This window comes from Mycteria americana, chromosome 10 (genome assembly GCF_035582795.1).
Source record: "Mycteria americana isolate JAX WOST 10 ecotype Jacksonville Zoo and Gardens chromosome 10, USCA_MyAme_1.0, whole genome shotgun sequence".
Taxonomy (NCBI): domain Eukaryota; kingdom Metazoa; phylum Chordata; class Aves; order Ciconiiformes; family Ciconiidae; genus Mycteria; species Mycteria americana.
Genome location: NC_134374.1, coordinates 13230891 through 13242927, shown reverse-complemented (window position 1 = coordinate 13242927; position 12037 = coordinate 13230891). Strand labels below are relative to the sequence as shown.

At 64.3% G+C, this 12037-nt stretch overlaps 1 protein-coding gene across 1 annotated transcript; it reads left to right on the top strand.

Moving 5' to 3' along the window:
- The first annotated feature begins 1137 nt into the window (after positions 1-1137).
- LOC142415056 (chloride intracellular channel protein 2-like) lies at positions 1138-9309 on the top strand. The gene is made up of 6 exons (XM_075513033.1): positions 1138-1366; positions 6322-6431; positions 6886-7011; positions 8089-8195; positions 8625-8806; positions 8985-9309. The coding sequence occupies exons 1-6, from the start codon at positions 1310-1312 to the stop codon at positions 9144-9146; spliced, it is 744 nt and encodes a 247-aa protein (XP_075369148.1). The 5' UTR covers positions 1138-1309; the 3' UTR covers positions 9147-9309.
- The last annotated feature ends 2728 nt before the right edge of the window (positions 9310-12037 follow it).

Here is a 12037-nt window from a genome sequence, read left to right as displayed (position 1 = left end):
GGAGAAACCTCTCCCCTGGGGGGACTCCCCGGGAGCCTGCGGAATCATTTCCCAGCCTGATTGCCTCGGGGTGGATGCTTTCTTATCAGGGTTTGATTATTTTTAGGAAAGTCTGAGCTTACTTGAGCTGGGGGGGTGCCGAGTCAAGCAGTCGGGATCCCCATTTTGGGCAAAGCTTGGTACCAGCTGTGGGGTCCCGAGGTGCGAGATGGGACTTGCCCAAGAGAGGAGTTAAGCCCGCGGTGCTGGGAAGCTGTCTCTGCTGGGACGGCAGCCAGGACGATCTGATGGTGAATGTTTCCCTCCCATCCTGGGGAGGAAAGCAAGCCAGTCATCCTTCCTGCGAAACAGCCCAAATTCCAGGAACGGGGCCCTGCCGGGGGTCAGCCCTGGAGACGTCCCTTCCCATCACCCTGCCACGCACTGCCCCGGCTGGGCTGCTGCCAGCGGCGCTCTGGGGTTCCCCGCCGCACCCCGACACGCTCCAGCCTCTTTGCTTTCCCTCCTCGGCTGTTTTGCAATCCTTCCTGCCCAGGATCTGCGCCCCGGCCGCGCTCGGCCAGCGGCAAAGAGCCGGTGGCAGGCGGCCAGGCTGCCCCGCTCGGCTTCCCCGCACCCTCGCCCCGCTCAGCCCCCGCTCCCAGCACCCAGCGGGGGTGCTCAGAGGAGCCCGCCCGGGGGGACGCCGGGGCGGGGGGCAGGGAGCGGAGCTGTACCCTCCCTCCTGGCAGCTGCCTGTCGCGATGCAGCAGCAGGAGGGGGAACGGCAGTGGGGAGGTCGGCTCGGTTCACCCCAAAGAGGTAAAGAAGCGGCGAGCCCTGGGGCACCGGTGTCCGGGCGCAAGGGTGGGAGAATGGCGACGGGGCAAGACCGGACCGGAGCAGCACGAGGAGCGGCGGCGAGACGCTTCCTCGGCTCCCCCCTGCTCCCAGCTGGGAGGTGACGGCAGCGGTGCCGGGGGCCGCCTGGGCCGCCAGCCCACTGCTCGCAGCGCCGGAGCTGCGCCTGGGCGGGTGCGATAGACTGGAAGGGGACCCGTGAACGCGTCCAGATAGACCCGTGCTGAGTCACAGCTGGGAGGCCCCACAGCTTCCCCCTCCCCGACGGCAGGTCCCGGCACACACCCCATCGCTCCTCCCCGCTTCAAAAGGAAGGAAAGGGCAAGCCCCAGCCCTCCGCCGGGCGTGAGCGCAGCCGAGGTGCGCGAGGCACCAGCCGTCCGAAAGCCTCCTCCGTCGGCGCTCCGCAAAGGACGGACCAACTCACCACAGCAGTGAGCGGCCAGCGGTCCCTCCCCACGCTGCCGGGATGGAGAGTCGGCAGCACAACGCCACCAAGGAGCCTGAGATCGAGCTGTTTGTGAAGGTGGGTCTGGGGGGGACGACGGTTGCTCTTAGGCAGTTCCCCACAGGCTCAGCCTCACCAGGCTCCAGCTGAGTGTAGGCGGTGGAAACTCGTGGGTGTCTTCACGTTTCGGGAGGCTGGAGATTGGTGCCAAGGTTGGGATGGCTCGCCATGAAGGCTGGCTAAGCGGGTGCCCAGAGGAGGGGACCAGGCACGCGGTAGCCTGGGGACCGGCGGGTGTCACGCCCAGCATCCTAGAAGGTGCCCCGGTCTCGTGGTGGCCGTGGACCCCGGGGGAACGGCGCTGCTGGCAGCTGCTGTAACGAAGGAGCGGGCACACACGCACCTCCAAAGCCAGATAAGACAAGCCCCAGCCTGGGAACTGCAAGCGGGAGGGCTGAGAGCAGCCACTTCAGCTTCTCCTGCGAGCCAGGGTTGCGAAACAGAGCGCGGACGGCTTGGGGAGCCGGTGCGGGTGCCCACGTGTGGGTGGGATGGGGCGGCTTCGCAGAGCAGCCCGGGGGAATTATTCGCTGGAAATGTCCCCCCCCCCCCCCCGTTAAGCAATTTTCCGAACACTTCCCCTGGAACATTTTAACGCTGGAGTGCAAAATATCTGCAGCGGACATGCGGGGTGTAGAAAGAGAGGAGCCGAAGCTGGCGGCTGCTCACCGTGTGTGCCAGCAGCGATGCCAGTGGGCCCTGGGACACGTTCTCAAGTGACAGCGGCCGGGGGAGCGATGCCTCCCTGTGCAACCACATCGAGGTTTTAAGGGCGGTTTCCCCACCGCTGCTCAGCGCCGCGGGCTTTGCTCCTCTCCTCCTAGGGCAGCTCAGTGCCGAAAGGACCGCGGTGCCTGGCTGGAGGCACTGGCTTCCCCGGCACAGGCATCCGACAGTGCTGGGCACGGCGTGGCTCGTTGCTTGGTCGTAGCTGGAAATCTGTGTTGGAAAGGATTATCTGAGCCTTCGCGGGAGGGATCTCCCCCATCCCCTTGCCAAACCTGTGGCCACGGCAGGGCTTGCCAGGCACTGAGCTCGGCTGAGACGAATCCAGACAAGTGTATTTTCTTGGTGAAAGTAATTCGGGTGTTGAATTCCCTTCTTAGCACCACTTTTTCCCCGGCGTGGCTGGGGAGAAGAGGAAAACGATACATGAGGTGACTGCAATGGTGGCAGCACCTTCAAGGGGGTTTTCAGAGGGAAGGGAAACAGAAAACAAAACATCAGCGTCGTCAGGACTTCCCCTACGCCTTAATTTAGCGCGAAAATACCCTTCTGGCTTGTCTGTTAACAGACAAATTGATGCTGTGCCTCCTTCTTCTACCATTCAGGACCCACTTTTACCACAGTCGCAGCAGCTACGGGCTGCAGACAGGCACCCTCCCGTGCCGCGGGCACCTCGCACCTCTCCTGGAGGGGGTCCGCCCTGAGACATGGCCGCCGGCGTCACCCGCGGTAGCCGTAAATCACGGGGGGAGCCGGTGCTCCCGCAAGCGCCTGCGGGCACGCCGCCCCTGCCCAGCTTTCGCTTTGGCAAACGCTGACGTTAACTTGGCGAGGACGGGGAGGGCGCGAAGCGGCTCTCGCATTGCCTTCGGGTTGGGGCGGGCAGTCCCCAAAGGGCTGGCAGTTTCTCACCCTACCGTGGTCCCGGTGAAAGCACCGTCCCGCCGGCTGGGGGGCTCTCCCTGCCCAGGAGGAGGCTCTGCCCCTCAGCCCCACGAGGCATTCAGCCGCCCCCGAGGCTGCTTCCCGGCTTTCGGGGTGGCTGTAGGAGCCGTGGGCAGGTCCCGGTGGGTGTTGAGCACTTAGCGGTGCCCCAAGCACACAGAGCTGCTCCCTCCTCCCGCCGCGTTTCATGCCATTTCACCGAGGGGGGGAAACCACAGGAACTGCCAAGTAACTTTGGGGTTTTAATGCCTCATGCAGCCTCGCGAGGCCTCAGAGAGTTGCGCCTAAAAACCTGCACCTCCCTGGAGATGCTGTGCTAGCCCACGCTGGGTTTACCCATTATCCGGAGGGGAGAAGTGAGGGAAGTCGGTCGGGGGGGCTGCAGGCTCTGCACCCCCTGTCCCGGTCCCTGCTGCAGCCCGGGGAGAGCAGGGGAAGAGGCTCTCTCCGGAGAAGGAAGTGAAGAGCAATGACTTCCCCGCCATGCTGCTTGGCCTTTGCCGGGGAGGGAGGGCGGGTGGCTGCCCGTCTCCCCAGGCCCCTTTCCCCTGAGCTCCCTGGCTCCCGGAGGGCTCTCCCCACGGCCACGTGGGTGCCGGCAGGGCCACGCCAGAGCCCGGTGCCCCCCTTGGCAGAGCCTGAGCGCTGGTGGGGCTGCCCTCCGCTTCCTCCAGATAAAGATTTGGCTCTGAGCATCCTAGGATGGGCCTGGCTTAATTTTTTTCCCTGCAGAGGCCATCCTGATTTTCCTTTCACTCTGGTCCAAAATTCCCCACCTCTCTATTTTTAAAAGACAAGGGCGAAAACCAGTCTGAGCTGCTCAGAGGCTGGAGCTACAAGACGAGCACGGAGAAGCCTGAGGCAGGCAAGCCCAGCCTGAGCCCAGAGCAGCCCCACCGAGGGACGCCCTGCCCACCCGGCCATCCCCTCCGGCACCACCGTTGCCCCTCGTGCGACTCCACCAGAGCCACTCGCCGCCTTGGCTCAGCACAGCAGCTCCGCGGGACCGACGAGACAAATTGCAATTGAGCCCCCTCGCTCCCAGCCTTGCGCTGAGCGAGGGAAGCAAAGGGGAGCCCAGCCAGCCGGCTGCCCTCGCCTCTGCCGCCAGCAAGGGCCATCTCAGGAGGGCAGGGAGGGAAGCGCCGGCCCTCGTGCCGGCCGGCCACAAAAGCACCTTGGAGATGCTCCGAAGGATGGCCTTAGTTTCGGCTTGTAGGTGCCAGTGACGATGGAGAGGGGAAGGGGGGCAGAGACGCCCCGCTCTCGTGCCAGCGGGCAGCCCTCGTGGCTGCTTTCTGGCTCTCCCCTCCAGCTCCCTCACGGGACGTCCGATACGAAATTTTATCCGTTACCAAAGAAGCCTTATTTGTTATAACCTGACACGGGATGCTCCTGAGCAGCAGCTACCCAGGAGCATTTCTTATTAATAGCCAGCAAAACGCCTCCCGTGTGAATTCAGCTTCACGTCTGGGTGTATCCCGGAGAATCAATACATTTCCCAGTTGCCATTTCCTTTTTCAGGAGCATAATTTCATGACAGCTGAGCAAAGGAAATACTGGTTAAAAACCATTTTCATTCCTCTGGAAGGACTAAAAGGTGTTGGCGTAGTGGAAAAGCAGACCATCACCCCCAGCTGACCACTCAGCGTGTCCGGGTTTTGTTTTGATCAGTTTTCCGTCTCCCTCAGGGCGAGTTTGAGGCTGGTGTACCTCTCCTGGAGAAGCTGAGCGCTCCAGAGTCCACAGATTTCTGGGCACCTGTAGGTGTAGACAGGTGACTCGTAGCACTTTCCTCCAGCCCAGGAGAGCCAGGCACAGGTCTCTGCGTCTTCTGCTAATGAAGCATCCTCAGCCACCCCGTCTTTGGGGCCCCAGCGAGGTGCAAGCTCTGGAGCCACCTCCCGCTGCCCCCCCGGATGTTATTGCTGCTACTTGGCTGCTGTACCACCCGATCCTCCCAAATCTCATCACCCTCCTGCTTAGCCTCTGGACTTCAGCTCGCCAGCTGATACCAAGGCTCAGAGCAGAGCCGCGGGGCACGAGCCGCCCCACCAGGGCTCACGTGCTGACACGGGCTGCTCCGTGGGAGCAGCATCCCTCCGTGAAGGAGCTGGGGCGAGCCGCGCTGCTCCTCCCTGCAGCGGCAGGACTGCCACGCACGCCGGAGGACCGTGGTTCACGTGCAGCTGAGGAACCCCTTAATTCTCTTAAAGAAGTCGAGCTTCCTGTGAGCCATTTTACCTCTCATACCGCGGTGCAACTTCCCTCTCTGAGTAGCATCTGTGCTAGTTTTCACGCCCCGGGGGAAACCTGCCCCATTACTCCTGACCAAACTCCTCATAAGGAGTTTCGGTCCCTTTTGCAAAGGATATTTCCAGCTGCTACCTAGCAAGGAAATGGGCTTCGCTCCCCCTGCTGCTGCTTTCCCTTGGGATTGCGGGATGGGCATCACCTGGGTGAGACCCTGACGAGGGAGCACTGGTGGGACTCGGGCAGCTTGTCCAAGCTCCTTGTTTTCCTGTGTCCCCGCTGCTGTTTGACCCCGTCCTGGTCCCAGGGCAGCCCCCTGAGTGCTGAGACACCGCGGCTGTGCCCATGCAGAGGGGCTGAAAGGGACTGTCCGCGCGTGATCGAAGCTTTAGGAGCTGACGCGCGGCTCCGTTCCCCACCGGTGCTGGGTGGGATGCCAGCCTGAATCCACCTCTGCACAGCCCCGCCACCCCCAGCCCCTTCTCCTCCCCAAGGCTCCTCCCGAGGAGGCTGCTTGGGTGGTTCTTGGCCACCGTCAGCCCGGGGAAGTCATGCCTGCGTTCGTTAAATGCACACAAAACCGGAGGCAGACACTAACAGCACACGAAAACAAACCGCTCTTTTCCTGGCAAACATGAGCACATTTCCCTTCTCACCGCCCTCTCCAGCCTGGCCTCCCAGCCAAGCAGACCCTCCCTTCCTCCCCATCCATCAGCAATCACCCTCCACCTCCTTCCCCTGCCTCCTTCTCCTCTTCCTCCCGGCTTTATCTCACATTTCTGGGAAGGATCCGACCCTGAGCAGCCTGAGGATGCCGTCCGATGCTTTCCAGTGGCAGCAGGGCCACGGCTCGGGGAGGGGATGCTACAGCCGAGCCCCCGTGCTGGGAGAGGCTCCCTGCGGCATGCAGAGCCGGGGCGCTGGGCCAAGCCCTCCACGTGCCTTCCTCCCGAGACCGGCTCCGGTGGCTGCCTGCCTTCAGGCATCCCAGCTGGGCTGGGTGAGCCCAGCTGACGGGTTAAATCCTCGTTTCTCTGCTTTCCCGGCAGGCTGGTCTGGATGGAGAAAACATCGGAAACTGCCCCTTCTGCCAGCGCCTCTTCATGGTGCTGTGGCTCAAAGGGGTCAAGTTCAATGTCACCACGGTGGACATGACCAGGTGAGACGGCACCACGGCCCAGCCCTGTGCCAGCGGTGGGGCGAGGCACCCCCGGCTCAGCTCCTCCCTTCAGCACTTGCCTCCCTCCCGCCCGCGCCGCAGCCAGCGTGCCACCGCGGGAGGGACAGGGTGACAGCCCCTGCCCGTACGCTGCCCGTCGCTCCCTGGGGCGCAGGGCGTGGGCCAGCGTGGAGCTGCGGCCGCGTGCCAACGCGTGCACGGCACAGGGACTCCCTGTCCCGCTGGACGTACGAGTCCGAGGCACCGCAGGGCAGACCGAGAGGCTGGGGGGCACTCCTCAGCCCCCCAGACCCAACGGAGTGTGCAAGCGGGGATGCTCCCGGTCCTGTGCCCCAACCCACGCACCCACCTCAGCCTTGTCCCTTCGCCCCGGGGAGTCTGGGGGGCGCAGGCAGGCTGCAGGCTCTGAGCCCACTTATTTCCTCCACTCCAGGAAACCTGAAGAGTTGAAAGATTTAGCGCCGGGCACCAACCCACCCTTCTTGCTGTTCAACAAGGAGCTGAAAACAGACTTCATTAAGATCGAGGAGTTCCTGGAGCAGACCCTGGGCCCACCCATGTAATTGCAAGCTCGCTCCTTCCCCCTTTCGGGGCCCGTTGGGCACGCCGCAGCGTTGCGTAGCGCTCAGCAGATTGGGAAACCGAGGCAGGGTGCTAGGAGGTGCCTGCGAGCAGCTCGGGAAGGGGGCTGGCTCCCCGCCCAGCACCCTGAGCCGTGCTCTGCAGGGCCGGGGCTCGCGATGCCGAGGGGCCGCGTCCCCTGGGGAAGGCGGCGGGTCGGGCTGCGAGGGAGCGGGGATGGGCTGCGACGGGAAACAATGGGAGGAAATGCGCCGGTCCCCCTTGGCGCAGGCAGGGTGGGAGGGCCAGGGAGGGCGGGGGGGGTGGGGTGTCCCTGCAGGCGCGGGGACCCCCGGGAGCCGGCGGTTTTGCAGCCGGCCGCGGCAGTTGGAGTCGAGGCAGAGGGGGAAACGTGAGACCCCTTTGCCCGCTCCCATCCGGCGTGCTCAGCCGGGCGGAAGCAAACGCCCTTGCTTGAATGCAGCGGCGCAGCTGGCCCAAAGGGCGGCCGGGGGGGCCGCTCCCCCCGAGCTCACGCAGGGCACCGCTCGCGGCCCGCCGAGCCAGCGCGGCCCGCGCCCCGCGCGGCTGCGAGCCCTCCCGCCGCCGGCAAAAGAGGAAGCTTCAAATGCACGCGTCATCTGCCTCCTCAGACGTGTCTGCCCTTGCGGCGCGCCCTGGGACACGTGGGCAAAGCAGGGGCTGTTCCTGAGGAAGTCATGGGAGCTTCTGGCTTGCCCAGACCCCTCCCGTGCCGACGTGCCTCCTCCGCGCTGGGCCAGAGCTGCCTGCAGGCAGAGCCGCGCGCCGGGGCTCTGCGGCCACCGGCGTCCCCGAGCCGTGGAGTTTCTGCCCTGTGATTTTCCCCTAGCAAACACCCAGGATAATACAGCTCCCCGGGCGGCAGCTGCGGTAATTTAAAGGATCGCCGTTCTCCCGCAACCAGCCGAACATCACCTGCATCCGCCAGTGCCAGCCCTGGGCACCGTGGCCCGGCAGATAACGCAGCTGAGGACCAGGCAGCTGAACCTCTGCCTCCATCCCTGCCTGCGCTGACACAAGTGTCTCTTTAAAGGTATCCGCACCTGAGCCCCAAGTACAAGGAGTCCTTCGACGTGGGGAGCGACATCTTTGCCAAGTTCTCGGCGTACATCAAGAACCCGCGCAAGGAAGCAAATATCAGTAAGAAATGCGGGTGGGGGCTGCGGGGCTGTGATCTGCCGTGCCGGGGGCGGGCAGAGATGCTTTTGTCTGCGGGCAAATCCTGCCGCCGGGTGAGGGGTCCTGCTGCCTTCCCCGCCACAGCCTCCTCGGCAAGCGGAGGAGCGGGCAGGAAGGGTGAAGGCAGGCCTGTGCTCCTCGGGGCTAACGGCCCCGCGTGCCGGCGCTGGGGAGAGCGGGTCCTGGAGGGGAGCATGGGACGATGCTGCTGGGGTCCCCTGGCAGCAGGACGCTGGCCAGGGGCCAGTGCTGTGTGCCGCTGGTGTGGCCCCGAGGGCTTTGTCCCTGTATGCAAAGCCTGGGAGAGGCTCGGCCACCCTGGCACGGCGCTGGGCTGCGCTGGGAGCCCCGGGCAGCCCGCTAACGGGACTTCTTTCCCCGCCCACCCAGATTTCGAGAAGGCCCTGCTGCGGGAGTTTCAGCGGCTGGATGTCTACCTGAACACTCCTCTCCCCGAGGAGATCGACCAGGACAGCGTGGAGGACATCACCGTCTCCAAGAGGAAATTCCTGGATGGAGACCACCTGACGCTGGCCGATTGCAACCTCCTGCCCAAACTGCATATCATCAAGGTTTGCGTTACGGCACCGGCTCCCAGGGCCAAGGGGGGAACCCGCTGCAAGAGGGGGTGACAGGGTGGGGTGATGCGAACGGGGGGCCGGGGGTCCTGTATTTGCGCCCCCCGCCCCAAGCCGGAGAGTGAGTCTTCCCCAGGCCTGGGAAGTCTCAGCCTCCTCCTCTCCTCTCTAGATCGCAGCCAAAAAGTACCGCGACTTCGAGATCCCGGCGGACATGACGGGCGTCTGGCGCTACCTCAACAATGCCTACGCCTGCGATGAGTTCAGCCACACGTGTCCCGCGGACGAGGAGATAGAGCACACCTACGCCAGCGTCGCCAGGAAGATGACCTAACCCCGCTGCGGGGTGCGCCGGCGGCACTGCCCCGGCCGAGCCCTCCGCCTCCGCCGTCCTGGCACAACCAAACCCCGGCCGAGGGAGGGACTGGAGGGGGTTTACGGCATCGCTACCCCCCGCCTTTCAGAAATAGCGCCTTGCTTCACAGCCCCCCGCCGCTCCCTCCTCCTCCTCCGCCGGCTGGCTGCAGCCCCCGCGCGCTGTCAGCGCTGACTGCGTGTACGGACCGGTCCCTGCGTGGCTGCAGTGGCAACTGCATCCCTGCTCCCCGAAAAAGGGTCTCACAGCCTGTGACCACGCGTCATGGGAAAAGCCGAGCGCTAGCCTTCCGCAGTGGCACTTTGGTGGAAGAGATGAGACCCCCCAAACGGCTGGGCCAGCCCTGCCTCCCCATCCGCTGCCGGAGCTGCTCTGGCAGCCCCGTGCAGTCCCAGCCATCCTGTACGCTCGGGAAGCGGCGTCCCGGGATCCAGCACATCGCCCGGGCTGGAGCCGTTTGAATTCGCCCGGTCGCCCTTCTGCACAGCACCCCGCAGCCTGCGTTTGGGCAAGCCCTCTCTTCCACCAAGGCGTCCAGGCTCCACCTGAAGACACCGAAAGGCTCTGCCCCTGGTAGTTTATTGCAGTGACAAGTCGCTCTCGCTGCTGGAGAGTTGTAGCGTGCGTCTAACTCCCCGTTAGGACACGGGGGCAGGAAGATGCTGGGGACGATGACTGGCGCGAAAGTGCCAGGACCTGCTGCGGGGGGGAAGGAGCGGTGTGGGGACTCGTGAAGGGCTGGGGACGGAGGGCTGATGATCAGGGCGTCCCTCCCGCGTGTGCCAGCACCCAGGGCCACGTGCTGCTGGCTGCGAGGTCCGGCCTGCCGCCTCTGAGCTAAGAAACCTCTCCCTGCCTCGCCTGCCGGACGCTGCAGGAGATGCAGCCATGTGCAGCTCCAGCTCTGCCACCCCCTTCCCGGTCCCCACCAACGCTTCAGGTGCCCGACGGGGAGACGGAGGCATGGGGTAGGGCGTTTGTCTGGTGTCCGCGCCCCGGGACCGGACAGCCTAAGAGAGCAGGCAAAAGCTGCTTTGCAAAGCGCTGTGCCTGCAGGAGGTACGCGGGCAGGTTTGGTGCTCCCTGGCTCAGCGCTGTGCCTTCCCATCCAGTGCTGCTGATGCAAGAGGAGTCAAAGCCGCTCTGCACGGCCATGACATCCCATCCTCCCCACCCGATACCTCCAGCTCCCCCAAGGGCTCCTGCCAGCGCCTGTGAATTCAGCCGGCCCTCCCCAGCCAGCCCCGCGGGCAAAAAAATACTGTACAGTGAGCGTGGTGGGTCCTGCGGGGACACGGCGACGGCAGACCCCCCTCCAGCCCTCACTGCCACTTCCCTCTTTGCACTAAAAGGTGTGTCCTCGCAAGCCTGCCTCTCATAGCACTGGGTTTGGGGACTGGTTTTGTTATTGATGGGTTTTGGTTTGTTTGGGTTTTTTAAACTAAGAACAGCAATAAACTGTATTTTAATATGCCTTGCTTGTGTCCGGTCAGCGCACAGGCCGAGGCCACCGGGCATGGAGGGTGCTGCAGGGGGCGGAGGGGCCGTCCCTGTGGCGGAAACCCTTTTGAGGTTTAGCGTAAGTGAAGCCGTAGCCCCCAGTCTCTGCCGCCCTGGATCACCAGCACGCATGTGGCAGCTCCTGCCCTGCCCGCAGGAGAGATGTCCCCTCCCCGCGCACTCGCCCCGTGACCTGCCCACGGCGTGCGCGCGGCTGTGGGAGGATGCTGGACCCCGCACAGCGTGGGGACGGAGTAACCACAGGACGCTGCTCTGGTGTGAGGGGTTTATTCAGCTCCTGCTGGCAGCCAGCATGTCCCTGCCGGGCCACGGTGGCAGCTCTGCCTCGCCATGGGTCCTGGAGGTCCGCCGGTATAGGAGAAACACTGTCCTGCACCCCGGATCCTCATGGGACTCTCCCCCTACCCCACGACCCCCCTCCTCTGCTGCAGACCCTCTCCCCTTTTCCCCACAAGGGACCGGAGACCTTGCAAAGCTCTGTGCAAACCAGCCCACGGCGAGGTGTGGGGCACGCGTGGATGGGCCTGCCGGAAGGCACGGGGGTAGTGGTGGCAGGGAGCGGGCTGGCGGGCGGGCGGCAGGCGGAGCTCCTCCTGTACCCCTCATTTGGTGACACAGTATTTCCAGAAGCAAGCTGGGAGAAAAAGGAAAAGACACCCAGGGGCTGCAGCAGTGCTTGGCTACAGCCGAAAAGTTTAAAGGAAAGACGTCCATCTCTTCTCCCAGGCTCTCCTTCAACTTTGAAGTCAGTTCTAGGAGCACAGCCTGGGAGCTGAATGCCTTAGTCCATACCACGGGCACCCTCTACCCCAAACCTCAGCCACCCTCCACCCCAAGTCATGAGCACCCTCCACCTCAAGTCATGAGCACCCTCCACCCCATCCATGAGCGCCCTCCACCCCATCCATGAGCGCCCTCCACCCCATCCATGAGCGCCCTCCACCCCAAGCCCAGCCCCTGCTTGCCAGGGCCTCTTTGCAGGTCAGTGGGGGGTCGGGTCCCAGGACCCACTGGGAGCTGGGCACTCACCTCTCTTGCTGGGTTGCTGAGGGGCCTGCTCTGTCTGGGTAAACCCCTGGCTCTGGAGCTCCCCCGCTGCCACCATCTTCCAGAGGACTGCATCAAGGGCTTCCACCTGCTGTGGCACAGCAGCCCCATCACAACGAGTGTGGTGCCCGCCTGGCAAAGCCAGCCCCCAAACCCCTTCCCCTCGCTGCCGGAGCGGGGAGGGAAGCCGTGTTGGCACCCAAGCGGGACTGCCTCAGTCCCCATTTACTGGCCAACAGGGATGGGGTTTATGGGGTTTGCTGGGACCTCGTGGGGAGCTG